This window comes from Suillus fuscotomentosus (genome assembly GCF_016647785.1).
Source record: "Suillus fuscotomentosus strain FC203 chromosome Unknown F5891scaffold_76, whole genome shotgun sequence".
NCBI lineage: Eukaryota > Fungi > Basidiomycota > Agaricomycetes > Boletales > Suillaceae > Suillus > Suillus fuscotomentosus.
In genome coordinates this window covers 95,634-123,555 of record NW_024539588.1, presented here as the reverse complement: position 1 = coordinate 123,555, position 27,922 = coordinate 95,634, and the positions used below count along the sequence as shown (strand labels likewise).

The following is a 27,922-nucleotide window of genomic DNA, read 5'->3' as shown; positions in this document are numbered from 1 at the left end:
TGTGCCAGAACAACCGCCTCCTTGCAAGTGTATCACAAGATAAAACAGCGCGTCTATGGAATCTTGATACCAACCTCCAAGTCGGCTCGCCCCTTCTGCATGAACATAATTTGCATTCCGCAGCCCTTTACCTTGATGGAAAAGTGCTTGTCACTGGTTGTGAAAACACAAACGCGTACGCGTGGGACGTTCACGCTATCCTCAAAGAAGCTGGCCTTGAAGACTTACTGTCCATTGGTATCAAACTTGTGAGTGTCAACGTATCACCTGCTCTCTTACTCTCACTGACAATGTTTGCTGTTAGGCACCAAATGACGGACTCGAACAAAAGGCATCTCAAGATGATTCAGGAGTACAGAATACACCCCGCTCTTCGCTCGATGACAAGTCATTTCTACAAGTACGTGCCGTGTTTGCAATCCTTCTCATTCATTATAACAATAACATTTCAGACTGATGCTACGCGCTGTGCTGACCAGTTTAGTGATGTCGATGAGCTCTCGCCAACGTTTTTTGCTGGCATGGAAGCCGAGGTTGATGTGCGTATTCATCACTTTTATTGTTCTTATCTAGATTTCTGCTCTCAGTCCTCCCCGATGGGTGGTGCACACCCCCATTCCTCTGTAAATGCACTTTTCGCTCGCCTTTCCTCGCTCCTCCACCGCTTTCGACCCCAAAATAATGAAGCAAACGAAATTCTGCAAACCTCAAGGCCTTCGGCGCTCCGGTCACGTGCACTCCTCGCTCGCCTTTCCTCGCTCCTTCACCGCTTTCGATCCGAAGCTGATGCACCAGACGAACTCCAGCAACCCTCCACACCTTCGCGGTCAGACCCGCATGTACTCGTAGCTCACCGTTCCTCATTTTGGCCCCGACCTCAACTCTGCACTGACGAAGAAGCTAAACCTCATCCTACAACGCCTTTCAGTTCGCGTCCAGATGCACTCATTAGCCGGCTGTCCTCATTCTTTCGCTCTCAACCCCACACCGAAGATGAACTCGCACTCTCGCAAGGCACAATGCATTCTCATGCTGTCGAAGTACCTGCCATGCGGGACAGGGAGGTATGTTTTTCTCTGGTGTGTCAATTTACAGTGTCTCATGATTTCTATGCAGGTCTTGTTTGTTGCTGAGCCGCTGCGACCAAATCGTATACCCACCCAGCCTCGTGATACTACAATACCAGATACAAGACCTGCGCATTCGCTACTCCTCCGAATGTTGGCCCATCTCGTGCTCTTTCTCTGCTGCGCATCCCCTCAGCGCGTCGGTGGCGATGTATACCCAGCACAACAGCAGGAAGGCCAAGCGCAGGCTCATGCCACATCGTCGCAAACACAGCACCAGCAAGGTCAATCATACAGTGAATCGCAGACTCGACCTGCTGCTCCCTCCATGTCCGCGACACCTACTGCTCTTTATGCTCATACTACTGTGCCAGGTGCAGCCACTCCACCTTCCATTGCGGACACGCTCCGTTTTTTTTCTGCTATGGATCTCTCCCGCATGCCAGTTAGGCAATAAAGCTGTAGCGTCTGGACACCCTCATTCTTGCACTTGGTGCTTTTGTAACTATTGTTATTGCTTTGTCCGTGCAAAGTGTGTATCTAATTTATCAAGGGCCCATTCAGCAACCGCTCGTTTGTGTCCGTTTAATATGAATTCATGATGTTAATCGATTGCAGTGTACATACGGTTTATCAAGCATTATCTTTCCTACCAGAACAGCTGCTGTGCTGAAGATGAGTCCTCACGATCAAGAACGGCTCATGAAACTCTTTTTTCAGGTCCACTCAGAATCCCAAAAGGTCATACTCTCCTTCATCGATGCCACAACCTCTGACTTGAACGCTCGGTCGAAATTCTAGACTCGTGACCATCTCTAACTCAAGCTTGATGGACCACGAGGGAGACTGCGCACGGTCGATCATTTTCAGATAAGTTCAAACATCCACATTGCTCGAGCAGCACGAAAATTTGTCCGAGCTTAGCGAACCACGAGCAAGACTAGCCACGGTCTCATTTCCAGTCAAGTTCAAACATCCACATTGCTCGAGCAATACAAAAGTTTGTCCAAAGACAACTGTGCTAATCGACTCCGGACTAGGTATTGCACTATTAACCATGTATCAAAGCGAAAGTAGAAGCATGACTCGCCATTGTGACGTGCCACTCGGACTGCCGGCTCAACGTTTAGTTTTCAACCCATATGTGCAGTTCAAAGCTGCCGTAGTCTAAAGCGCGCAGGTGAGTCACGTGGTTGAATCCTGGTTCCACTGTTCATGCTCACGACATTAAGTTTACAGACCCAGTATAAGCAGCAATCATCATCTGCTGTGCATGGTGTTTCATTACATGCGCTGACAGACATGGATGTTGTCAAAGCAACAACAACGGCGAAGAAGAAACGCATTTTCAGTGCGAGGCGATATGTAATTTTCTGAGGGAGATCTCGAATGATATTTCTGAGGATGGGGAAACACTGTAAGACGACAGCTATCTTTGTATGCTGATGGGCACGATCCTAATTGATTTGGCAGAATTGTTATTGCTATCAAATGACCAAATTTTCGGTAGAACCTGCAGGATCAAGCTTAGCGGACCACGAGCAAGACTTGGCAAGGTCTCATTTCCAGCTGAGTTCAAGCATCCACATTGCTCGAGCAGTACGAAAGTTTGTCCAAAGACAATCCTACTAATCGACTCCGAACTATTGCACCATCGCCATCAACCATGGTATCAAAACGAAAGCGAACCATGGCTTACTGCTGCGACGTGCCGCTCGAACTGCTGGCTCAATTTTTCAATTTTCAGAGGTCAAATGTGCCGTATTCTAAGGCGCGCAGGTGAGTTACAATCCTGGTTACACTGCTCATACTCACGTCATCAAAGTTACAAATCCAAACGAAGTCTACGCAACATATATCATCTGGTGCGCAAGGTGTTTCGGCATGTGCACTGACAGACACAGATGCTGTTAAAGCAACAACAACGGCAAGGAAGAAGAAACGCATTTCCAGTAGGAGGTGATATGGAATTTACTGATGGAGATTTCGAATGATATCTCTGAGGATGGGGGAACACTGTAAGACGACAGCTAGCTTTGTATACTGAGGGGCATGATTCTAATTGATTTGGCAGAATCGTTGTTGCTATCAAATGGCAGAAATTTCGGTAGAACCTGCAGGAGCATGTGCAGACGTCGTCACCTGCCCGCATTTGAAATGTAGGAAATCCTGGCAGGTGGCAGCGCTGCGTTTCGAACAGATCGCATAATCGTTTTTCAAAGCTTCACTCTAGGTTCACACCTCACGGACTCTGCTAGATGCTATTGATGCTCTCCCAGAGACGTCAATATTATTCCTTTGGCAGTTCCTAACATCAGAGCCACGTCAACACCACCTGCTCGTAGCTCAATCATATGAAAATGAGTTCCTTGTAGGTGACGGCGCTGCATTTTGAACAGATCATAAAGGTTTTTTCCCAGCTTCACGTTCTAGGTTCATACAGCTTGACTAGGTTGGATGATCGTTTAGGCATTATCGATATTCTCCCAGGGACATCAATATTGGAAGTGTCTAAAATTAATTGGAGTCGTAGCATGACACAAAACAAGACGAAATATCATTTGAAACCAGTTGACTGGCAATCTGGGCAAACTAATATACCTTCAATGGCTCTCTCCTCATCTCGACGTCTTTCAAAGATCGATATCGATGAAGGGACCCACTCAGGTTCGAGCTCTCCCCTTAGTCACTGCTACTGGACGCCAGACCACTAGGTCCGGTTCACTGATGCTAGTCAAACAGATTACATAGTTCAGAGCTAGATGGACCACAACAATCGTACTAGCACTGTTGATCCCACCACGTGCGTGTTACTGCATATCTATTAAGTAGAATTGGCCCTCGTTGGCGATGCCGAACCGAGACTACAGCAGGAAGGGGGGAGCAACCTTCCTACGGTGTCCTTGGGTTTTATTAGCACTCAGTACTGGTACGACTCGTGCGAGTAGCTCAGACGTGAGACAAAAATAGTGCATGCAATTTCAAACTTACGTTCATATATCAATGCACCGAACTTCATGTAATTGTAAGACACTAAGCAATCAACGAGGCGCATATAGACAGGACAGACATCATTGAAGATAGTTGATGCACCGGATCTCCATTGCATTTCAGACTTCCGGCATTGCCTCCTGCTGCTCCATCATATTTGTCCAATATCTGCGCAAATACCTCGGATGCGCCGCTCATATACAAAATTTGGGAGATACCTGCGTGTAGTGCGATGAGGTGAGGGTTAGGTAATGGCAGGTCTTCCGTAGGGGCATCGTGATTCTGGAAGGTGATAGTTTTACCGAGGAGCTCGCGAGGGTGCATCCACGGCCTGCCCCCGACCTCCTTGACCACGTACTCATTTTCTCGCTGGAGCATTGATCAATATGAGGCATTGCGATGATGCCAGACTACAGGCTCACCTCCGTCTGCTCGAGGTATACTTTCAGCTTGTCAAAATGATCGTAGATATTCCGTTCCAGCATCATGCCATTGGAAGGGTCGTCTACAAGCCTTTCCATGTTTTGAATAGTTTCTTCGGACATTCCTGAGTAATGCTGAATGATATTCCACGTTGCAGCAGCGCTATGTGCCTGCATAATCCAACTTGAGGGTCGATATTAATGATAACCTAACACCGACATCCTTACCCGGTCCATGGTGAAAACCCCGACAGCCCGTTTCAGGATGTGCGTTGCTTGTAAGGTTATCCAACCCTGTTCGACACCTGCGGGTATGTGTGCTCCATCCCATATACCTGAAACAGCGCATTTATAACCATCTCGTCGATTAACCTGTTGGAAGTTAACGCCGATAGCTACTTTTTAACTAGTAGAACGTGCATCGGTCCTGAATTTTCTACTCCGTTTCGTACCAGCAAGGCTACCATATGTGTCGTCAACAGTCGATGTGAACCGACCAGAAACCAAATCTGATGGTTGATGGGCCCCGGCTGTGACTATCAAGGGAAAAACTGTGTTAGTGTCCGTGGCAGACATTTCCAAGTTCTAACTTACATGGCCATAGCAGATACATGAACCAAGTCCTCGTGAGGTTGACTTGCTCGTGGATCTTTTGGCATGCGCAAATAGCACAGGCTGTATAACGCTCGGAGCTTTCGCCACCAGTCCCGTGAGCGTTCCTCAACATAGCGTCTAGAATCCTGGATGCATCCACGTCATGCACGCTTGGTGGAGTCGTGATCCATCTATTTTGATTAGTCGCTAGCTGTTCTATTATTTGTCGAGCCTGCTCCACGTAAGTCGCAGTGGATATGACAGCGTTTTGCATGACCAAATGCACGTCCTCATTGAAGCTGATGACGGATTCAGGTTCGCTGATGGTTTCGCTCAAGTCGCTGATGTCACTTGCGTTTCGTGAATGATGCATGTGAGACGTTGGAACAATATTTGTGGTAGGATGCCGGGGTGGTTGTTGTTAGTTATGACTCTGTTACTGATGGGGCGCCGGCTATGATCACGATTGATGATTTTTTTGACTCTTCTTGGGCTGTTTTCGCTTGATACTCCACCTAGGCGGCCCTCGGGTTGAGGGTGATTTGTTTCGAACTAGATCTTCAAAGCTTCAAGGGTTTTTGCACTGCTAGTCAAACAAAACGCGTATTACTAAGTAGTAAGTAGCTATAGTATTAAGTAATAGTACTGATACGTGTCATGTACGCGTGGGATGTTCGCCCTGAAGAGAATGACCTAAGTACTTCTCATTCTCATTGGTACCAATACTGTCAGTGTCGACATATCACTCGCTCTTTCTCACTGATAACGTCTGCTGTTAGACACCAAACGATACACTCGAACAAAAGGCGCCTCGAGATGCTTCAGAAATACAGCACACACCCCGCTCTTCGCTCGATGAAAAGTCATTTTTAAAGGTACGTGTCGTGTCTCCAATCCTTCTAATTCATCATAACAGTAACATTCTGCAGGCTGGTTCTCACGCTGTACTGACCAGTTTGGCGGTGTCGATAAGCTCTTACCAACGTTTTTTGCTGGCATGGAAGCCGGTGTTGATGTTGATGTTGATGTTGATGTGAGTAATCAGTATTTCTATTGCTCAGTTCTTATCTGGACCTCTGCTCTCAGTCCTCCTGAACGGGTAATGCACACCTCCATTCCTCTGCAAATGCACTCATCGCTCGCCTTTCATCGTTCCTCAACCGCTTTCGACCCAACAATGATGAAGCGACCGAACTTCCGCAAATCTAAGGCCTTCGGCATTCCATCTACGTACACTACTCGCTCGTTTCATTCACCACTCTCCACCTGAAAGTGACGTACCAGACAAAATTCAGCAATCCTCCATACCTTCGCGGTTAGATCCACCCGTGTTCCTAGCTCATTTTTGCCTCCACCTCGACTCGGCACTGACGAAGGAAGCCGAAACTCATCCCACAACGCCTTTGATTTCGCGTCCAGATGCACTCATCAGCCGGCCGTGCTTACTCTTCCGCTCTCAACCCCACACCAATGAGGAAATCGAACTCCCAAAATTATATACGCAATTATGCAAACTACACTAATGCACCAATCGGGTACATATCATTTTGCTGGGCTACTGTAATCACAACGACGAACAATCATTCGGAGTTCAAACTCCATCACCACCACTCCAGGCAGTGCTTGCTGTCTTACCGGCTGAACCTGACCCGTCCAAGTATCAATGTTTTGTATATCCTGGTGGCCACCCAATTCTTTAGGCAATTGCAAAAGGCTGTGGTCAGTTAACTCTGGTTGCATGATCGGTATTGTATCGGATGTTAACGGTAACATAGGATGGTCCTCGGCATGTATTTTTTGACGATTGCAATACGCGGCGGAGTACCTGCTGTAAGCTGAGCGAATCAAAACTGATACAATGCAGGCGTTTTGGTCAGCCTGGCCAAACGCTACAATTGCAACACGTGGTAGAGTACCGGCAACCAGCAAGAATCCGAGCGAAGCAAACTGGTAAGATATCGGTGAGGATAGGCCGGGCAGGCACTTTGAGAAAATATTGCAAGATACGATCATTTGTAAAGATGTATTTGAATCCGAGGATAAAGATGTCCGTGGAGTCTGATGGTTCCTTACTGAGCCCCAGTCATCATCAAGGCTATGCATAGCACTGTCCGCAGTGCCAATGAAGTAGCAACCAGGATCACGAACATATGCAGTCACCAATCACAAGGCGCCTCAAGTTTCCGTTTTTGTCCTTTTTTCTGTGTTATATCGATTCAACAGCGCCCGTTCAAGATGATCACAGATGTTCAGAATGTGTGGGAAGCTCGGTCACGCGTGTGTCAACAATCGTACTTAAGTGAGGTTTGCAGTGGTTTGGACCTTTCTGACTTGCAGGCGAGTATAGGCATAACAGTTTGATCTTTGTTTCAGAGATGTCTTATGTCTCAGAGGTTGCGGATTTGCAGATATCCAAGGTACGCAAAAATTGCGACTTGATAAGTTTGATGCTGACCTGACATTTGATTCAGTACACCAATAGTAAGTACTTGTGGGTCGTCCGCGAAGCAGGTGACGATACTGATTAGGTTGTATCCTCAGTTGGTAGTCTTGCAATTCTCGTGAGTACCGAGCACATTCGTCATGTTGCCAGCTCAAATGATGGCTCTTTTCGGTGTCTTAGGTATTTGATTACTGCATCACGTTTCAGGATGAGGTCAAGAATATGATCTGTCTATGATTGTGATTTTAACCACTCCCTACAGGTACGCTGGACCTGGTCCAGGCCATGGGGTTTAATTCGTGTCGTCTTCACTATTTCTCGATATCTCCCTTTCGTAGGCTCTGGATTGACTGCATATGGTGAGTCACCCACTCTGGTGATTCTTATCTTTGCATATAGTTGATGGCTATCTTAGCTGCACTGCGTGTCGGTGGTCCAGTAAGTATACGCAGGAAACAGATCCTAACGATAAGCTGATTGTATTTATGGCACAAAGTGCCCCCCTAGTTTGGCGGAAAATAGTAAGTCATCTCACCCAGTGGTTAATTTTGTCTCAACCTATCAATGCGATCTTCAGTTATTCATATTTTAAGTATCGTTGCTGCGGAAGGTGCGAGTTGCATACATCACCGTCCTTGCAAAGAACAGGGTAGATCATGCTTCTGTGACAGGCCTGCTAGTTATTCGGACCTGGGCATTCTGGCAAAAGAGCAAAAAAATGCTGATTGGATTATTGATTTATAGCACCGTGCGTGTTCCACAGGGTTGGTTTAAGGGTATACTAGATCTTTGACTTTTCGATAGGCCACAGTAATTGGCGCCGTTGCTATGAATGTCCTTCCTAATCACCAGTTGATTTCAACAGGCGAGTTCGTTGATATTTGCCAACACGTGTTGTTTTAATATGACCATCAGATGTATCTATGATACCCGGCCCATGCGGCTTTGAGTCGTCAAGAAACTCTGCACTGGTATATACTATATTGGCACTTTTCGAATGTGGTCAGTGATTATGCAGGCATACCGTTGGGCACCTGACCTACAAGCAAAACTTGGCAGTGATACTAGCCCTTACTGCGTATAAGTGGTTCCGCGACTACCGAGACTCGGAAATTCAGAGCTCGATCGTAACCACCGTCTACGGCGGTAGCATGCTTTATATGCTATGTATCATCGGTACGTGGAAATAATTGGCTCAAAAGTGAACATCGTTGTGTATTTCGTTTCGCGAAGCCATCACAGTGACCAACGTGGTTGTCGATGCAGCATTTCCGGTATGTGTACATGTCTGTCAAACTATAGTCACTTATCTTCTGTTACTTGGCTGCAGGTTGGCTTCACAAATCTGTTTGATACGTATGTCTCCGGTTAAATTGATATCGGCTGCCAACTACGAACTGACTGCATTTAGGCTACAACTTGTCATTCATAGCGTCCTAGCCTCGCGGATTCTATTCCACCTTCGGAGCAGCGACAGTCATGCCCACGAGACAGATATACCATTGATTTCGGCTCCCTGCTACGGACAACCTTCGCAAATACAGACGAAGGAGATCAAAGATGAAACTAATGAAGTTTGAGGCGACTCGGAGCTTAGCGGTTTGTGCTCGGAATTGGACACGATTGTGTTGAGTAGCCCTCTTTGGTTGTGACTACGAATGCGCAGTATATGAACAATTTTATGACGATGCATAGGTAGAAACCAGTCCATGAACAGGCGCTCTTGCGGTATTAATGAGAGGAAAGGTAGAGGTAGACGCCTTGAGATTTCATCTCGGCTCGGTCAAGAACCACACCGTCTATGAGGGAGAGCTCGTAGGGATGATATTAGCGGTAGAGCTGCTGAGGAGAGAAGCAGGCAGGAAGGACTCGATGGCACTAGGCGTGGACAACCAAGCAGCAATTTTAGCGACGCAGGCCTTCAATTCAAAGCCAGGGCATTACCTGATGGATATCCTTCACGACGACCTAAGAATCGTCATTCCAGAATTTGACCGACGGAAACTCACCATACGATGGTCCCCAGGGCACTGCGGCATCCCAGGGAACGAAGCAGCCGATGTACACGCGAAGCGCGCTGCAAGAAAAGAGACGTCAGATATCAATCAACTCCCCACATCACTCAGACTACAAAACTCCCCCATACCACTCCCCCGCAGTAAGGCAGCAGCCAAACAACAATTCGACGCGAAGGTGAAGAATGAAGCCATCACGGTCATGAAGAAGTCTCCGCGGTATGAACGCCTTCGCAAGATAGACCCCTCCGTTCCATCTAAACACTACGCCAACCTAACAGCCAAACTTTCGAGACGTCATAGCTCGCTCATCTTCCAGTTTCGAACCGGCCACGCTCCGCTGAACAAACACCTCAACAGAATCAATAGGTCCACTACCCCAAAATGCCCCAGATGCGACAGAGAAGAAACCACTCACCACTTCCTAATAGCCATGCCCAGCGTACGCGAGACTCAGAATCGCGCTCATAGATGAAGTCGGAACACGCGCACGAGACCTGAAATACCTTCTCAACCACCCAAAATACATCAAACCCACACTCAGATTCATAGCCAAGTCCAAACGCCTAGAGACAATTTTTGGAGACGTAACCCCGCCGACCGATGACGAAGAAGAGGAGGAATAAAGAACGAGAGGAAAAAGACATAGAAAAGAAAAGAACACGAGAGAAAATAGAGATGAGAGATGAGCGCTCCAGACGTAGAACCTTCCCCACCCCATATCGCCTTCAGTTGGCCTTAATGCACCCCAAGAGGGAGCCATTGCATAGCACATACGAATACTGACAAGTTACATATATAGATACAGAACGACGCAGCATGTACTGTCTACTATAGGGCGCGGCCCCAGCGGACAATAAACACTGATCAAAAAAAAAAACAAAAAAAAAAAATGAACAGGCTCTAAACAAACTTATTCATGTACAGCTTGGTAAGCTTCAAGTTATTCACCTCAGCTTGCTTGGCCGTCGCAGGCCGCTAGCCCTGCTTCAACGTTTCCGATCGTCATCAAGCCATTTACATCATGGTTTTTCGATCTTGTTTCGATCACTTGCTCCAAATGTGCATCCAAGCGTGCGCACTGCGATCGAAGAACCCTTTATGCGGTGGAAGCTTCGTGATGGCATGTGTGTATGTTGATGTAAAGGAGGCATTAAACCATGAGGAGTCAAATATGAGCGCTAGCGCTTGAGCACATACGTGTGGAACTTGCAAACTCTAACCCATGTCGCTGGTGCCATGTCGCTCTAGAAACTCGCCGCCTTCAAATTTCGGCATTACTACCTAAAAATGGGTGAAGGATTGGAAGGGCTTTCCTGCAAGTGAGATTTTGAATGGCTGATAGGTTCGAGCTGTAAATCTGATAAGGACGCAGATAGAAATACTTATACCCCTGATGGCAGCTTCAGTCCGCGGGCCCTGACGCTTGTGATGTATCGATACGTACTATAGCTCGACATCGTCAGTGGCTGGCAAATTAAATCATGATCGAGTAGAGCTGACAGTCATGATGTAACATGAACATACGGAAGGAACAATCGTGTTGTCTTTTCGAGTATTTGGTTGACCATAAAGGCCACCTAGCGGTCGCTACTAGCATATCGAGTCGCTCCCTGAATTAAGAGAGGAATGAATCGCAATCAAGCCATCCTATTCTGTGTTGGATACGGCAAGTAAGTAGTGTCTTGTTTGAAGACGTTGATGAGGCAGGCTCTATGAGAAGATCGAATGTTTCGGCACAAGTCGATCAAAAGTGTATAAAGATTAAAGAAACAAGCACATAGGTATTAAATATCAAGAGTTCTACTAGAAAAGTAAAACACCAGAGGTATATCACGATTATGTGAAAAATTTGGAATGGGCGAAAATGCCAAACCATACACTAGCAGACAGAAGACACACCAAGCTGACATGACGCTGCATAAAAAAATCGTCCAAGAATTTGCCGAGAGTCACAACTCCTATAAGAGAGTTAATGTAATTCGCCCCCAGGAGGATGATAGAAAGAGCTGCCAGGTAGAATTCCAGCGAGTCAACACCGAAACTGAAACCAAACCGAAGAAATATGCATACCGCCCAGGATAGATGCCAAAGAGTAGGCAAGACAGAATTGCGACATACGAAACAAGCCGACGTGATACAAGACATCGTAACGCCCCAACCCAAACGGTTTCTTGTCCTGAGTATTATTTGAGTCAATGACAGCTGCACGAATCGAAAAAATTCCTGCCTTTTTACCAATTTCACAAAGCTCTATCATCAAATTTGATCTGAAAAAGCACACCTGGAAAAGTAGTCCTACGACAGAGAATATGGACGACATGTGTAACAGCACAAAACAATACTCGATGGAAGTGGCGTCGAAATCTTGAGCGCCGTGTGGTATATTCCAGATGCACACCATGCTCGCAAGAAAAACCAGTGCTTGCTACGAATGCGAATCACATCAATTTTGTACAAACAATGATGGAATGAACGGTAAACTCACGCCCACATGGAGACCTACCGCCTCGTGGTGCAAGCGATTGTTATACTCCTGCCAGCCCGTTTCCTTTTCCACCTCGCGCCATAATTTCTCGAGATTAGGCTGGTTGAGGATGAGAGTGCAGAAAAACGCAAAGGTCTGCTGAGCGCGGGACCCCAAGGGAGGTTTCCAATCCTCGGGAAGTTCTGAGAGTTGCTTCTCGACACTCCCTGACTTTGTGTTGGACATGATTGGAGGTGGCTGTTGTTGGGTAGAAGTTATCTAAATGGAGAGCGTTCGTGAGAGAAGGTCAATGGGAACAGCGTATACTTACCTCGGAGTTCAAGTTATGCTAACTCACAAATACAAAGTGAGTTGCAAAGGCGAGGAACACGCGAAGAAGACACAGAAAAACGACTTACAAAGCCCCGAAGTGCAGATTATTTGAGGGGGCGCACGGACCTAGTATGTAGAAGCATCGCAGTAGACGATCTCCGAGGAGGCGCAGCACCAGGACCGGGTATGAGCTGTCTATAAGCAAAAAAGGAAATTGAGTGTAGTTATAATGACAAGGATATTACTGTGACATGCACGGTACACAACACTGAGGAGCGCGCAACTTACGATCACCCACCGGTAATACCCGAAAAACCGTCGCGCTTGTTTGATTGCTAGATCGATCGATCGATGTGTCTCTGTGTCACTCGATGTTTCCTACTGAGTCAAGTGATAAGATGAATCGACATGAATGGTACAAAACGTTTGAATTTGTAAAGAAAACGGCTTCAAATCCTAGCTCATAAGGATACTACGTATTCCACTAGGGAATAGTATGAATTGCTATTGAATGCCATAGAAGATAATGTACCAAAATGCCGAACCACACGTACCCAAATCGTCGATAGTACAACAAAGTGAGCTTTGACTGATCCTTCATAAAGGTAGCGTCCAAGAATCTACCAATTGTAACAGTCGCCATAAGAGAGGCAAAAATATGCGTCCTGGGAACAATAATGCAAAGAGCTGGAAGACAAGTCAGTACCGACATGAAATAAAACGAGGGATGCTTACCGCCCGCGAGACACCCAAAAGAGTAGGCAAGAAGAAACCGTGCCATGCGAAACTGGCAGACGTGAAACAGGACATAGCAACGCTCCACCACGAACGGCTGTTGACCCTGAGTAAACAACTTTGGTCAATGATAAAGCTGAATGCTTTGGGGAAAAAAACCTACCTCCTCACAATTATCGCCTGACTCCAATAACGTGGCGGATGACCCAAACAACACCTGGACAAGCAGTCCTATAGAGGACAGTATAAACGACCAAATTAAGGACACGAGATAAAATTCCAGGGAATATCCTTGCAGATATTTAGCAGCCCACGAACTCATCAGGCATGCAAGACTCGCAAACAATACTAGTACTTGCTGCAAAAACGAATATGTCAGTCGTACAAGTCAGAATGGTAATAAATGGTATACTCACGCCTATACGAAGACCCGCTAACTCATCATACATGTGGTTGTTATACGTCTTCCAGCCATTTTCCTTTCTCACCTCCTGCCATACTTCATCGAGATCGGGCTTGTTGAAAGTGAACTTACAGAGGAAGGTGAAAAAATCCTGAAAATAGGGATCTGAGGGAGGTTTCCAGCTATCAGGAATGTCTGGCAGCTGTTTTGCGCTCTCTCCACGAGTTGCGGAAGGCGAGACGGCATCCGCCGTTGTTGTGTCGAACGAGGAAGTAATATCAACTAAGCTATCTGGATTTGTGTTATACATGGTCACAGAGATCTTGTTGAGCTTTAGAAATTGGCCTGTTCAATTTAGAATGATTATGATAGGAAGTCGGCGGGAACAGTGCTTAGGTTGTACCTGCCTAGCGTGTTGAACTAGCAAGGTTGAGGTTCTAATCATGAGACGCGGGAATGGATGTGGGGTGTGCGCAATTCCGAAGGCTACTGAAGAGAAACAGGGGAATTAGGCCTGAAGCTTGAAGCGGGGATCGTTTGAGGTAGTCAAACGAAAGGGGCTATATGCAAAAAAGGAAATTATTGTTAATGAGTGACGTAAGTTACACCGACCACATCAGTAAACTACAAATTTCTCCACAGACCAGGCTATACTGTCATAATGATGCAACAAAACAGGCTAACTAGCATATTTTGATGATGCATCAACTATGATAGCGAGCAGTGGTGCATCACAATGCATCAGCCTCCAACCCTATTGGGAATGTGATGCATCACTGATGCATCATCCTCCCGCACCAAATTGGGCTGCACCCAGCATCCGTTCGCTGGCATTATACCCTGGTACCTTGCTTCCCTTCACATCGGGGTGAACGATATTTAAAAGAGGTTTATATGTTGTACAAAATGTGAAAACAATATTTGATATTTAAACTAACATAAAGATGGGTGCACAACTTCAAATTTTGGTGGTGTTTTGTGTGTCATCCAAAATATCAAATATTCACAACCATATTCCCACAGACAATATGTCAACAAATATAATAAATATAATCAGATTTTCCATGTCTGCTTCAATTTAAAGTTTGATTCTTACATAAAACTTTGGAGAAAACTTGAAGTTTTGCCAAAGCTTGACATTTAAATCGAGTTTTAATGTCATGTCATCTGTAAAACTTCAAGTTTTCTCCAAAGTTTTACATAGAAATTGAACTTTAAGTTGAAGCAGACATGAAAAATCTGACTATATTTCTTATGTTTGTTGACATATTGTCTGTGGAAATATGGTTGTGAATATTTGATATTTTGGATTACACACAAAACACCACCAAAATTTGAAGTCGTGCACCCATCTTTATGTTAGTTTAAATATTAAATATTGTCTTCACATTTTGTACAACATATAAACCTCTTTTAAATATCGTTCACCCCGATGTGCTTGTCTGTACCTTGCTTACCTATGCTGTACCTTGCTTACCTACACTAGATCCAGGCATCCGTCTGGCCATCCGGCTATCTAACTCATTTTTGGGAGGCCTCTTACCTTTCCAGTCTTCACTGAAGCTTGCGCTCAAGTCAAATACGTGCATGACGTCATTTTTCAAAATTTTATCACCAAGTCCAGCTCCATCTCTCCTGACACTTCAGCGCTTCAGCCGTGGCGAGCTGCGATATATTGATGTGTCTGGGCAAAACGGAACTTTCGACATATCTCGCCTTCATACCTGCAGTGGCCGGTTTGAGTCTCGCGGGCTGTAAACGTTTGAAGGGGGTATTGTCATCTTATTGGTCTTGAGGCCGACTTGCAAGTATCTATGGAAGCACGCATAGTGTTTGGATGCAGGAACATTGTACGACAAGAAACATTCAATTAAATCACTAATACTGACATGGATGCTCGCAACAAGATATGTAGATAAGACACTATTTACTGATTATGTATGCCGAGCGCGCCTAGGATGTAATCATATCAGTGCGATGCAACTTGAAGCACATAAAGGACCGACTTACTTCGTTGGCCCGCCAATATCGTTGTCACGTTCTCTTGCATTGAAGGGTTTGCGCACTCGGCGATGCCCATCTGGGAGTGGTTGGATTTCATCTGCCGAGGAAGTGGGCACGGTCAGTTGTGAACGTTGTTGTGTGCGCCTTCCACGATGACGCTGAGATCCAGCTTGGACTGATGAAGTTGGTGCCGCGCTGGCACCATCAGATTCATTGGGTGTTACCATATTTTCAACATCGGCACGAGGAGCCGGAGGGATTACGACTTGAGAATATTGGGCAGATGATGCATCATCAGTGGGAGGAGCCGGAGGGATAACGACTTGAGAATATTGGGCAGATGATGCATCATCAGTGGGAGGAGCCGGAGGGATAACGACTTGCGAATATTGGGCAGATGATGCATCATCAGCGGGAGGAGCCGGAGGGATAACGACTTCGGGATATTGAGTAGATGATGTATCATGGGCGTGAGGAGCCGGAGGGATAGAGACTTGGGGATATTGGATGCAAGCCGGAGGGATAAAGACTTGGGGATATTGGATGCATGGTGTATCATCAGCGCGAGGAGCCGGAGGGATAAAGACTTCAGGATATTGTGTAGATGATGCGTCATCAGTGCGAGGAGCTGGAGGGATAAAGACTTCAGGATATGGGTTGGATTGAAGGGGGGGGGGGCGTCGGGGAGAGCATCCAAGATGCTGATATTGAAATCCGGGTCATTGATGAGAGCAGTAAACACCTCGTGGTCAAACACAGGTAGGTTGGGAGGGTTGTTGAACGAAGCCAAGTGGGAATCACTCGGGAGCTGAGAACCAGATGATGCGTCACCTAAGATTTGCGCACATGGAAGTGATGCATCAGTTGATGCTATGGCGGCGCCAAAATCGTCTTCGATGGATGACTCAGACTGAGGAGTCATCCGGTACATGCCCGCAGTGTTGATTCGATGGGCGCTGTTTGGCAGGAGATCATCCAAGTCCTCTTCTTCCACATCACGACCACCATGCTCACTGCCACTCGTTGTTGCCCACTCCTCGTCTGAACCATCATGCGAGTCTGATGATGAATCTTCTGCCTCCTCAGCGTCTGAGTCTTGAGGCAGTGTCGACTCAAATGCTAGTGAAAAGGTCAGTGTATGCTTTCGAACTGACACATATATTGACGTACCGAGAGCGTCTTTGACGAAGGCTAGAAACGCAGCCTGCATCACATCAAAATTGGCGTAAGTCTGATCAAACTGTGCCCCACTCTCAAGTTCACCAATGTGATAGCTTCATAATATTAGGTAAGCGCACTTCCTCATCAACTTGATCACGCATCACTCACTTGAACACAGACACCTCTCCAGTGCTAGGATCCTTCCCTCCCATAAGGATCGTGAACTTCCACCCACCTGTGGCGTATGCAAGGTACTTAAGGATCCGATCAAGCATAGGACCAAGCTCACGGATAGCCCTGCAGTTTTTAAATGTGCTTGAGAATACAACCATGTGATCAACGACAGAAGTACGTACTTTATCTTGGTTGCGTCGTTAATTTTTGGCATCTTCCCCGACTTCTGGCGTAGACGTGCTTTCGCATGCTTTGCCTTTGCCTTCTGGTAACGCCTTTCAACCTTATTCTTGACGTCCTCGCATTCTTCAGAGTACAAACGGCGCGTGACCTCACGGCGCTTATTCAGCTTTGGCCCGCGGTCAGTAACATTCTGTACTCTGATTTCGGTGTCTGCAGTGTCCTTGACTTTTTCTCCATAGTATTCGTAGGAGTAAATGTCTATTTTTTGTGGTGCGCGGGTCCCCTTAAGTTCCACACCACCAGCTAACACAGTGTCGAACTTCAAAGCTCCTTTAACACCACTCGTGCGGCCCAGGCGAGCAGGGTTTTTCCGCCAACGGTACCATGTAGTTAGTTGCTAATCAAAATGAGTTGGTACGTGTGTTTCGCATACTCACAGATGGTAGTGCTTACCTGTTCACGACTTTCCACAGCGTCTGCCAGATCCTTCACTTGATCTGGCGTAAGGATGTGGTCAGCAGGCAAGTCACCAAAGAGGGCCCTTCGCTCTGGCCATTTCTCGAAAAACGATTTGTTGACTTTTTTCCAGAACTCCTCGTATTTCTTGTCTGCGGCGTGCATGCGAAATTCTCCCAACATGGAGGTGAGAAATTCCTCTTGCTCGTTGCTTGTCCATTTTTTTTTCCGAGGCATCTATTACTGAGATCAGTAGGAGCAGAGGGACAGCATCCTGGCACATACAGCGGTCAGACCTGAGGGATGGGGTGATAATTTCAGTACGTAGTGAGTTAGGGAGGGATGTTTTTCTTCGTCTTCGTCCTTTGAATATCATAGAGCCCATTTCGATGGACCGAATCGCTGGACCGAATCGCTAGACCAAATCACCGCCCTCACTACCAGTCACTCTTTTTTGACGTTTTGAATCTAATTTAATTCAGAGAATCCTTGTTTCTCAGATGCGACATCTACATTACCATCTCCGGGAGACTCGCAAAATGATACTATGTATAGTACAATGATATTTTCAACCTTGATATCTACAATCTCTCTGTACATAGTGTTTGTAAAAATAAAGGCATTGATCTGTATCATCGTGAAATATATAAAACTCACGACCACCAGTGATCACTGGGTGAAAAAAATGCATGGTCCATACCTTCACATGTAATGTTCTGAAAAAGATCAGCCCGACCCATAGCACACTGTAGGAAGACAAGGCGGACCTGAGGGACGCTGTAGGAAGCGCCACCGAAGCAGACTCGGAAGCACTTGATCATCGAAGCGGCAGGGCCTGGACCGAAAGGTAACAGTGCTTCAACCTAGTGAGTGTCGGTGCATACCAGTAGTTAGTTTGTATGATACTTACCTGTAAATACTCTGTGAGCGTCAGTGTTTGAACATTTGAACAGCATCATTCACCTACGGATGAGCCGGCTTGTGAGAGCGCTTGCTTATGTGAGAAGTTAGAGTTAGTGATTGGTACATTGAATTGTAGTCAATACGGTCCTACCATGCTACTACTATGCAGTGATATCTCCTCCAGACGTATCATCGCCCAAGGAATCAGTCGAGGTATGATGTATCCTAGTAGCTCAGTCATGTCTGCTGTATGTTCAGCATCAAAATGTGAGCATAGTTCATTCTGAACCGGACAAACGCAACTTCAAACTCATTGCGGTCCTACCATGATTATGATTAGTAGTACTACTTTACAGGTCAAAGCTATTAAGGTCCGACCTACATGTCCAACCTACTCCGGTGATGATTAATGACTACTCGTATCACAATAAGTCACTGAATAACGACTCGGAAGGGTCAGTTCACTCCAAAAACAACTTGAAACTTCAATATTGAATTGCAGATTAAGGTCCAACCAATAACGCTCCACTTGCGCTGCAGCGATGCTTTAGCAGGTGCATGCCCATTGTCTCACAATGAGTAGATGTGCTGATTATCATCCATGTCATGCACCGCACTTACAGTTTGTTTTATCTACAGCATTTGCGGCGGTGTAGTACTCGGCACCATGGGCCATCGACATTTGAATGGAGGCTCGTAATTAATACAGTCTGACGAACCAATGGAGGCTCATAACTAATACAGTCCGACGAATCGAAGCATCCGAAGCTCATCCTCTTTTTTCTCTCTCCACACCAAACGACACCGTTGCTTCACCATACGCTATGGCCCCTCCAATCAAATATAAAACCGACACGGCTAAGCTTCAGGCCGTAAGGGCCAAGCGTTTGCGTTACTATGCTAAGTAAGTATCGTCTATTTCGTTCAGCCTACGATGCCCTGATTACAGATGCAGGTGCCGTGAGGAGATCCTTGCAAAAAGAAGAGAGAAATACCACCTCAACAAAAATCGTCGAAAGGACGACGACGGCAGCGACAACAAGGGCGTGGGTGACAACTTGGATAAGGGCAATGATAGCAGTGACGAGTGTGCGAGCGATGACGATGAATCAATGTACGTGCTGAATATTATTATTGTCGCTGTGCTTTTAATATAAATATCAGAAGGACATTAGCTGATTGTATTGCCGTGGTGAAGTACGCTAAGGACGACTTCATGCAGCACATCAAATCTCCGCAACAATTCACCTTGGGTGTCTTCGCCGAATACGCGAAGTCTATCCCAGATGCTCCCGGAACTCACGGAGATAGAGAGATTCTCAAGCGCGCGATGTCAAGCATCGAGGACTTCCTTGACAGGGCTAGTCGAGGACAAGACGGTATCCTCCAACTTTGCGGTGTTTGTGACGAGTGGCGTGCCGCAGAACAAGTGTGCAGGAGCATGAGGGACACCATTGCTATGGTGGAAGACATCTATTGTCATGCGCTCAGCGATGGAGATGCTCAGTTAGCCGTAGTCCATTTACTCAAGGGATTCTTGTACCAGAACTACAATGAATGTTGAATAGGCTCAAGAGGCTTGCACACTAATGTCACTTTGAATTGCATATTTTTCATTGAGATTCATGCGTGTTCACTACTATGTAAAAGCTCAGGTATACATTTGTTACGTCAACACCTCCGTTTCGCCGCGGTCAATGGCCTCTTCCATCAGCTGAATGCCTTCGGCTACTGAGCGGACCTTCGAAAAAGAGGCCCTGCTCACACCAATGACATGGGACGAGGTCTGCTGCCTGTTGGCGGATCACAAATCAGTTGCCGTTAATCTAAATAATGCGGATCACTTACCAAGTAGAAAATATGCCAATACAGCGGCCACGAGTCACCCAGTAGAAGGGTCCCGTAGCATCAGCCGCTGGCACATTGTAGGTCACAACAGGAGTCAACGCTGGGATGAGTGGAGCTGATGCCGAAGTAGTCTTAACAGCACTGATAGCAGAAACGGCGGCAACCAGCACGTTCTGGACCGCATCATGGATCTTGGACGTCACATCAGACGCCTCCTGCCCAGTGATATTCATTTGGGCCAAGAGCGCAATGAGACTATCTGTTGAACACTAGTAAGAAGCAGAGTGTGCTTAGGAATATCGTTGCTTACCAGTGCCATTACCCCCAGTATCGTCAGCGATGGGGGCCGCAGGGAGGTCATCTATCCTGCTAGTAAGATCGCCAGTACCGTCAGTGATGGGGGCCGCAGGGAGGTCATCTATCCTGCTAGTAAGAACCAGACCGCGCAAAGAAATATTGTTGCTTACCAGTGCCATTACCATCAACAATGAGCGCCACAGGCACGGCATCTGTTATCGTGCTGGGGGAGATCATCATTGGGTGTAGTAAGTGGTAGGAGAATGATGTTGAAAAGTTGGAACTGACCTCGGGCTTTTTGTACTGAAAGCCATCCATATTGGGTGATGCAAAAACCTTCAGGTAGCCTTCGCCGCTGTAGTCGTAGTTCTTGCATCGCACTGGCAGTGAGTTCGATGAGTTCGAGTTCGATGAGTTGCAAGCTTCTGTCATGCTAACGTGTCACCTTGTGTCACACCTTCTCATGTGCAAGCCCATTGCCGGAGCCCATTGTCCGAGCGATGTTACCTGCTGGAGATTCTTCAAATGCAGGCCCCACCCGAATTGATGGTGTCACCGAGGGTGTTGCCCCAACCAGTCATCAAACTGTCCAACGTGCCCCTTCACGTTTCACTTTTCGACAAGTCAGCAATCGAAAACGACCCAAGCTCAATCACTATGCACCACCTACCTCACAGTTGCGAGAGACGGTCCATACCGCCTTCAGGTTTTCAGGACGTCAAGATGGGAATATGCAGGTGTCTGCTGCCCATCTGATTTGTCGCCCGTCACCTTCGTCCACACACCAGTCTTCCCAATTTGCAGGCCCTGAGGACGGAAGCACTGAGTTTGATTTTGCAGTGTTTGATGAACCTTCAATGGATGCTGGCGAAGACGGAACAATGACTCAAAGTCAGAAAAGCAAGCGCACAGCTGGTGTGAGTTATCTTTATTTCTGTCGCATTATTCCTTACTCACTGTCTTCGTCAGGACAATCCTCTGCTTGTTTGGAAAAAGGAACGTGATACATATCTCCGGGAGATCATTCGGTTGGATGGACGCGGTGAAAATGCAAGGGACTTGTGTGCAGGCTGTTGCGCCAATCCTGCAGAATTCCGATGTCAGGATTGCGACGACATGCAACTGTACTGTGGTACATGCTCACTGGCAAATCATGCCCGGTCTCCCACCCATCGCATACAGGTATGTGATCTCTTACGAGCAAGATGAAATATATTGATTGATTTGCAGCAATGGAATGGTGTATTCTTCGAGAGCTCTTCCTTGAAGATGCTAGGCCTTCGAGTACAACTCGGGCATCCCATCGGTCATCCATGCATCCTCCCGCAGCCGGCATTTAACAACGACTTTGTGCTTATCGACACGAACGGAATACACGAACTAGGACTGGACTTCTGTGGTTGTGAGACATCCGAGACACATGTTAAACAACTCCTTCGTCACGGATGGTTCCCTTCCACGCCAACTAACCCTAGGACAGCGGCAACATTTCGACTTCTGCATTACTACCAAATCTTATCCTTCGAGTCGAAGGCATCAGCCTATGAATTCTACCATTCTCTTGTTCGACTCACGGATAATACAGGGATGATGAAACGCATGCTGGTACGCTTATATCTACCTTTGTTCCTTCAGTCTCTTACTGTCTACCTCAGGATCACTATGATGGATTCATGCGGATGGTGCGTAAGTGGCGGCATCTCACAATGCTGAAACGTTTTGGACGTGGCCACGATCCCAGTGGCGTAGATGGTACATCGCAGGGCAAATGCGTGGTGCTATGTCCAGCATGTCCGCAGCCAGGGAAGAATTTACCTGAGGGTTGGCAAACTGCTTCGAAAGCAAAACGGTGTGTTGTACCACAGATATTGATCCACTAGGCTGATGTCTTTAGGTGGTTGTATGCAGTATTTCTAGCGATCGACGCGAATTTTCGATTGAAAAGACGGAACGTATCGAGCGATCACGCAGACCCAAGTCTTTCGAGTGGCTGGTCTTACTTTGTCGAGGAGAAAGAGTACAAGGCCTTCCTGGCCGAACATCTCACTGAGGTGCAGGAGGTATGTGACCATTTGGTTTAATCAATTGACGTGTACTCACACTATCTTACAGAAAAGTACATGTTCGAGCCACAGCGCTGTCAACATGGCAGATACAAAGCAGGCGCAAGGGCTTGCTGCTACTGGCATCGGTACAGTAGACTGTGCCCGTCATAATTTTAAACGGCCAAATGGAGTCAGCGATCTGCAAAAGGGCGAGAAGTAAGTCACGGTCTCGTTGCGTTTGTATTTACCATGTCTTATCATGCGCTTGACAGGTACATCAATATGGATTATCTCTTTTTCTCGACTTTGCGTGGTACGCAGCTCGAAATGCTCAACGTGTCCTACGATATTGCGTGCCAATGGCACAAAAACCTCTGGGCCTGCATGAAGTCCTTTCCTCGATCCCATGGCTTGGATTATCTCACCAAGTATATACGCTTCTTCGTGCCAAAGTTCCACCTCCCCGCACATGTTGCAAAATGTCAGACCATCTTCTCGTTTAATTTCACGTGTTATGTCGGCCGGACGGATGGTGAAGCCCCAGAGAGGGGCTGGTCGAATATCAACCCTGTAGCATCAAGTACGAAAGCGATGGGTCCTGGTTGTCGTCGTGACACGCTGGACGACCATTTTGGTGATTGGAATTGGAAAAAGACCGTCGGGTTGGGCGCGTCTCTCCTGTACAAGATGAAGGATGCTCTAGCTGAGAAGGCTGCGCATGCGCTCGCATTTGAGGAATTTGACGCTGTCATCACTCCCGAGCATCGCTCTGCGTGGTTAGAAGAAATGCAAGCTTGGGAAGATAATCCAAACGACACATCGATCTCTAATCCGCTTGAGGCCAAAGCCATGGGTGAGTATTTTCTGCTATTATACAGTTACCTTGGACTAATGATTTTGTCTAGCTATAACGCAAGCAGGAGTAAGGCTAAAGCTCGCGGAGCTGGAGGCCGAGGAGCTTCAGCGAGGTATAGACTCCTCTTTGCACCCACAAATCTTGCCTAGTGTGCTTATTGCTTCAGGCATAGACCTGGAAGAGGAACAGTGAGCATTTGCCCTCTGACGGCCACAAACAAGCTGACATACTTTCGAAGGCATCGTCTAGCCAATATCGCCGAGTCGATGGGTCAACATGCTACCGACACGCAGAAAGGCAGTCTCACACAGATGCGGAACTCGCTTCGTCGTAGGATCGATATGTGGCGACGTACACAAGTCCTTTACCTCCCGGCCGTTCAAGGCCTTATTGATCAGGCAGCCGCACGTGAATGCCACGAGAACGCCGAATGTATACACCTCTGGTTACCTTCAGAACTGAAAACCAAGCCGTGCGATCCACGCCTACAAGAGGACGAATGGGAATTGCGCTACGCACAGGCTCATGATGCACTAGAAGAACTGCGGCAGTGTCTACGCATTCACTGCTCCTTACTGACATTCAAAAGGGAATGGGTGCGTGGTCAAGGTGCAAATACTCGTGCTCAGAATGCCCTTGCCCGCATCCACCGAAGGCGTACGGCCTGCGTGAAGCGTTATCGGTCAGCATGGATGGCGCTCAAGAGCCTAGCTACAATCATGAAGAAGACCGGTTGGCAGGGCAGGTTGCAGGAATTGGCCGACACTCACATTAAGCCCCTCGTGGACCCATATGCTACTGGCGAAGGGAGACGTCATGTATCGTGGATCTGGATGATGGATGGTGTTGATCATGGCAATGAAGGTGACGACGATGGTAAGCACTCGTTGTGGTCTATATTTTGCAAACTAACATACTATAAGGTGTACGAATCAAGTGGTGCAAAACCCGTGCGAGGGCACTGCGGTGGTCGGAAGAGGTCGAATTACTCACGGAAGAGATGCGCAGGGTGCTGGAATTTTTTACCTGGCAGCAAGCACGGTGGGAAGAACAGGGAAAGGCATGTGTTGGGGAGTGTGCCGCTGACATTGAAGGGTTGCGAGCTTATGCTGCCCGACAGGCTAACATCCGTCGCGGGCTTGCAGACCATTTTCGGGTGCTGTGGGCACCCTTTCTTTTGCTGGAAGGTCCCATTGACCTGCCACCTCAGTTGGCCGAACATTCGTTACCAGACCTCATGATTCCCGACATTCTCTAACCTACTTCTGTGCTGTACCTGATCGCTGTTCCTAGCTAGTAGTGTACCTGATATTCAATCCATCACCGGCTGTTATTTGACATTCAAAGTGATTTAAGTTGCCGAAGACTCGACTGGAAAATTGACCGAAATACAAATGACCGAGCCGCAAAGTAATTGACCGAGCTATATACTATAGGACTGCTAACTAGCATGTTGTAATGCATCACAAGAAGGCTAAGTAGCATACTTGATGCATCACCTGTGACTTGTAGTTAGCAGACTCGATGCATCATAGCTACAGGGACTGGTGCACAGACATCAACATTTTCGACAGTTCTCACAGTAACCCACAGAGGCACAGCGCTCACAGCAAATTTCTCCCAGGTATCGACACTTTTCTGCAGTTCCCCACAGCTCCCCACAGAGGCACAGCACTCACAGGACATACAGCCTCACAGTGTCTGTCAGTAAGATACTATTATAGTTACTAGTAGTCATGAGCGCTACTAGGCCTAAGTATTACTTCAACTCATAATCCTCAAAGTACTTAGAATTAAAATTTAAAGTCACACAATTTGAAGCATCCACCAAGTCAAGCGCATGAAGCAGAATTTTATATCCATACATCAGGGAATTGGCGAGAACTTGGCTTTTGTAGATATATATGGCAAGTTCGGACCGAAAGTCCACCAGATTATATCCGAAGACAAATGAATATATATGCAAAGCATAATGCCATCCAAAGTGCAATACAGACCTAACTTTGATGAATGAATATATGTCTCACAATGCCTCACAACTATGATGCTTGATAGATAAACCTTTGTAGGAAGTCCGGCATCTCTCTGATCCAATGGTCATCTCATCAGGAAACCGGCGAGAAGAAGGTATAGATGACAGATTCAGATCACATGTCTACCTGAAGATAACACGATAAATAATCATAGCATAATAGCATCAAAGGATAAAAAGGTGGAAGAGGAAAATAATCCTGATGAAGATATATATGTCTCGCAATTGTGATATATAATAGATAAACTGTTGCAGGAAGTCCAGCAGCTCTCCATAATAGTGGTCATCCTTTGCGTAAGATGGACTTCATGATGGCTTCTTACAATGCCAACGAGGTAGCAATCATGAGCTACAAAATACATGTGATGATGATGCTAAATGGTCATCAGTTATAATTGCGATATGCCTAGGGTAGCATATTGCCAAACAACACAAGTGTGATCCTGGATAGATAGAGCTACGAAAGGCTATAAATTGTTTATCGCAGTGAACACAAGTGGTCACTGCTACGTTCTTGACCTACCGCTTGCATCATTTGGTGGTCTGCTACCGTGACAGTGTCTTGATATGGCTTGCACTTTAGTACAAGGTCTATAGAGATGATTCTACTACAACCAGGATAACATATCACTATCCTGCTGTGCAAACATGATGTACTAGACATGGTTACATAGATGGAGATACGACACGAAGTCTGAAAGTTACATTTGGTGCAAGCGGTGTTCTTGTAAGATGAGGTGCTACACAATACTTGTTGGGCGTGCACGAAGCACTATGGAAACTCATTGCCATTTTATTTGCAATACACAGATCCCGCATCAAAACGCGAAAAAACATGACCAGAAAGGCCCCAAGGCTGCTGCACTTATAGGATGTCGCTCAAGGAGAGAATATTGATATAGCATGGAAAGCAATGTCAGATGTAACGAAAGCACAACGCTGGAAGCCCCAACGTGAGAGTATGAGTGCCACGAGGCAAAGTCCAATTTGAAAATGCAGTGATTTGAGAAGCGGTCGGCGAGTCCAAAGCGATGGACGCAATAACCCAATCTGGTCGCCCACATTCTTGCTCGTGATAGGAAGTGAGGGAGGCAGTGGTGGATATGGCGGTGGTGGTTCTTTGGGTTTTGCTTTAAGAGTGGAATAAAATCAGACAACAAATCGGGAGACTGAATAGACAAGACGTACTCGATAGTAGCCCCTGCTGCTCCTCATAGTTTCCCTGAGTAGCTTCTTTGGGATAGTGAGACTCAATGACCCCAATTCGGCAGCAATGCCAGGCTCCCGTAACCTGAGGAAACTATCACCAAGCGTGTCAGAAAACCCACCCATGACAAACGCACTTTCGTCGTCTTCACCAGCAAACAGCGCATCATCATTGAGAATTTCTACTTGTGTCTCTATATGTGGTAAGTAGTGGGGATGTTAGCCAAGAGTAAGAGGAAAGATTGACTAACAGTTTCGCGGTATGCTCCAACAAGCTTTTTCTCGAGGTCAACCAGGCGTAACTCGTGCCAGACGACATTGTCCTTGATGTACCGCTCAAGATCTTGAATTCTTGTGACTCCACTCTCGAAGAGTGTATGCAGGATGATTTCCTATAACACGCTACTAGTGAATTACAAGTTAACAACTGAAAGGGACAAGGTGAGAGGTACCTCTAGCTGTCATACTCTTTGCATACTGGTCGCACATAAATCGTAGTATTCGACCGACATTGAGAAGATTCTCGGATGTTACCCGTACCAACGCATCCAGTGCAGCGCTCGATGTCCCTGGACATGAAGTGAAAGTAAGTACACCAGTCTTTAGCTGCCTATCACATCAAACAAGATGATGAGCAAAGGAGAATATGGAATGAGCCTTGAAATCCTTCGTGATCTAACACCTTCTGATTCATCCATTTTAGACATTCGTCCGTGTTCTTCTCACCGACTTCTAGTTCAACTGGTCCCTTCACTTGTCTAAGGCCAGCATATCTCGCTCAGCCACAGGCCGCTCACTATAACCTCGTCAACCATGCCTTCTTCCCCTATATCTGGCGGCTCATCCCCCATGCCACCTTCTTCTGCGTTAAGGTTGAGCGCAGCAAAATTCGCATGCATACGTTGGACCCGTTTGAGAGTATTAATGCTCGTGTTCATAATACTGAGGAGTGCATTGGGCGTGGGTGTATCTGTCCCTTTTTGCTATGGATTGGGGGCGGAGTTTCCGTCGTTCGCGAGGCTTTGTAAATCGGTGTGGGCTGGGATTGAATAGAGGGTCGATGCAGCAAAAAGTCGGGGAAGGGCTGGAGGTCCATTCGCAAGAAATGAGTCAGATTGAACAGAGGACCACCAGGTTGAGTTCAGGTCGCTTGCCATGGGAATAGGCACAAAGGGAGCAGGGATGAGATATGTGTTTACGAGGATGATAAGATGAACCATTTCTGCATTGAATAAGCGAAGGGTTATTGCAGTCAGTATTTACCGATCAATGTACAGAGGACGTATT

At 46.7% G+C, this 27,922-nt stretch overlaps 10 protein-coding genes across 10 annotated transcripts; 4 read left to right on the top strand and 6 right to left on the bottom strand.

Moving 5' to 3' along the window:
• Positions 1 to 452: 452 nt before the first annotated feature.
• On the top strand, positions 453 to 1,450 carry F5891DRAFT_1061712 (uncharacterized protein; the record flags this gene model as incomplete). The annotated part of the gene is made up of 2 exons (XM_041362933.1): positions 453 to 1,064; positions 1,117 to 1,450. Coding segments are annotated over exons 1-2 (877 nt in total), but the record flags the coding sequence as incomplete, so codon positions are not given.
• A 2,498-nt stretch (positions 1,451 to 3,948) lies between these two features.
• Positions 3,949 to 5,666, bottom strand: F5891DRAFT_1061703 (uncharacterized protein). The gene is made up of 6 exons (XM_041362932.1): positions 5,075 to 5,666; positions 4,901 to 5,016; positions 4,709 to 4,852; positions 4,481 to 4,651; positions 4,059 to 4,427; positions 3,949 to 3,969 (listed from the first exon to the last, which is right to left on the bottom strand). The coding sequence occupies exons 1-5, from the start codon at positions 5,445 to 5,447 to the stop codon at positions 4,101 to 4,103; spliced, it is 1,131 nt and encodes a 376-aa protein (XP_041220263.1). The 5' UTR covers positions 5,448 to 5,666; the 3' UTR covers positions 3,949 to 3,969; positions 4,059 to 4,100.
• A 2,165-nt stretch (positions 5,667 to 7,831) lies between these two features.
• On the top strand, positions 7,832 to 9,070 carry F5891DRAFT_710976 (uncharacterized protein). The gene is made up of 9 exons (XM_041372911.1): positions 7,832 to 7,955; positions 8,014 to 8,038; positions 8,095 to 8,127; positions 8,189 to 8,265; positions 8,322 to 8,382; positions 8,433 to 8,519; positions 8,577 to 8,693; positions 8,751 to 8,791; positions 8,848 to 9,070. The coding sequence occupies exons 1-9, from the start codon at positions 7,920 to 7,922 to the stop codon at positions 8,887 to 8,889; spliced, it is 519 nt and encodes a 172-aa protein (XP_041220262.1). The 5' UTR covers positions 7,832 to 7,919; the 3' UTR covers positions 8,890 to 9,070.
• A 2,180-nt stretch (positions 9,071 to 11,250) lies between these two features.
• Positions 11,251 to 12,599, bottom strand: F5891DRAFT_710866 (uncharacterized protein). The gene is made up of 4 exons (XM_041372910.1): positions 12,021 to 12,599; positions 11,763 to 11,960; positions 11,606 to 11,711; positions 11,251 to 11,541 (listed from the first exon to the last, which is right to left on the bottom strand). The coding sequence occupies exons 1-4, from the start codon at positions 12,243 to 12,245 to the stop codon at positions 11,372 to 11,374; spliced, it is 699 nt and encodes a 232-aa protein (XP_041220261.1). The 5' UTR covers positions 12,246 to 12,599; the 3' UTR covers positions 11,251 to 11,371.
• On the bottom strand, positions 12,507 to 13,278 carry F5891DRAFT_1061677 (uncharacterized protein). The gene is made up of 3 exons (XM_041362931.1): positions 13,231 to 13,278; positions 12,621 to 13,173; positions 12,507 to 12,527 (listed from the first exon to the last, which is right to left on the bottom strand). The coding sequence occupies exon 2, from the start codon at positions 13,111 to 13,113 to the stop codon at positions 12,817 to 12,819; it is 297 nt and encodes a 98-aa protein (XP_041220260.1). The 5' UTR covers positions 13,114 to 13,173; positions 13,231 to 13,278; the 3' UTR covers positions 12,507 to 12,527; positions 12,621 to 12,816.
• Positions 13,279 to 15,297: 2,019 nt separating this feature from the next.
• On the bottom strand, positions 15,298 to 16,738 carry F5891DRAFT_1061675 (uncharacterized protein). Its single transcript, XM_041362930.1, has 4 exons — positions 16,645 to 16,738; positions 16,276 to 16,593; positions 15,481 to 16,102; positions 15,298 to 15,423 (listed from the first exon to the last, which is right to left on the bottom strand). Exons 1-4 carry the CDS (start codon positions 16,682 to 16,684, stop codon positions 15,405 to 15,407), a joined length of 999 nt encoding a protein of 332 aa, XP_041220259.1. The 5' UTR covers positions 16,685 to 16,738; the 3' UTR covers positions 15,298 to 15,404.
• A 2,437-nt stretch (positions 16,739 to 19,175) lies between these two features.
• On the top strand, positions 19,176 to 19,915 carry F5891DRAFT_1194989 (uncharacterized protein; the record flags this gene model as incomplete). Its single annotated transcript, XM_041368035.1, has 3 exons — positions 19,176 to 19,255; positions 19,307 to 19,465; positions 19,516 to 19,915. 3 exons carry the CDS (start codon positions 19,176 to 19,178, stop codon positions 19,913 to 19,915), a joined length of 639 nt encoding a protein of 212 aa, XP_041220258.1.
• Positions 19,916 to 20,017: 102 nt separating this feature from the next.
• F5891DRAFT_984840 (uncharacterized protein) lies at positions 20,018 to 20,733 on the bottom strand (the record flags this gene model as incomplete). The annotated part of the gene is made up of 4 exons (XM_041377505.1): positions 20,018 to 20,144; positions 20,200 to 20,458; positions 20,510 to 20,617; positions 20,667 to 20,733. The coding sequence occupies 4 exons, from the start codon at positions 20,731 to 20,733 to the stop codon at positions 20,018 to 20,020; spliced, it is 561 nt and encodes a 186-aa protein (XP_041220257.1).
• Positions 20,734 to 20,996: 263 nt separating this feature from the next.
• Positions 20,997 to 24,655, top strand: F5891DRAFT_1254829 (uncharacterized protein; the record flags this gene model as incomplete). The annotated part of the gene is made up of 10 exons (XM_041369968.1): positions 20,997 to 21,413; positions 21,466 to 21,678; positions 21,727 to 22,101; positions 22,152 to 22,345; positions 22,391 to 22,556; positions 22,609 to 22,757; positions 22,814 to 23,394; positions 23,447 to 23,585; positions 23,636 to 24,273; positions 24,321 to 24,655. 10 exons carry the CDS (start codon positions 20,997 to 20,999, stop codon positions 24,653 to 24,655), a joined length of 3,207 nt encoding a protein of 1,068 aa, XP_041220256.1.
• A 1,653-nt stretch (positions 24,656 to 26,308) lies between these two features.
• Positions 26,309 to 27,573, bottom strand: F5891DRAFT_1254828 (uncharacterized protein; the record flags this gene model as incomplete). The annotated part of the gene is made up of 4 exons (XM_041369967.1): positions 26,309 to 26,559; positions 26,614 to 26,829; positions 26,883 to 27,027; positions 27,433 to 27,573. The coding sequence occupies 4 exons, from the start codon at positions 27,571 to 27,573 to the stop codon at positions 26,309 to 26,311; spliced, it is 753 nt and encodes a 250-aa protein (XP_041220255.1).
• Positions 27,574 to 27,922: the final 349 nt, after the last annotated feature.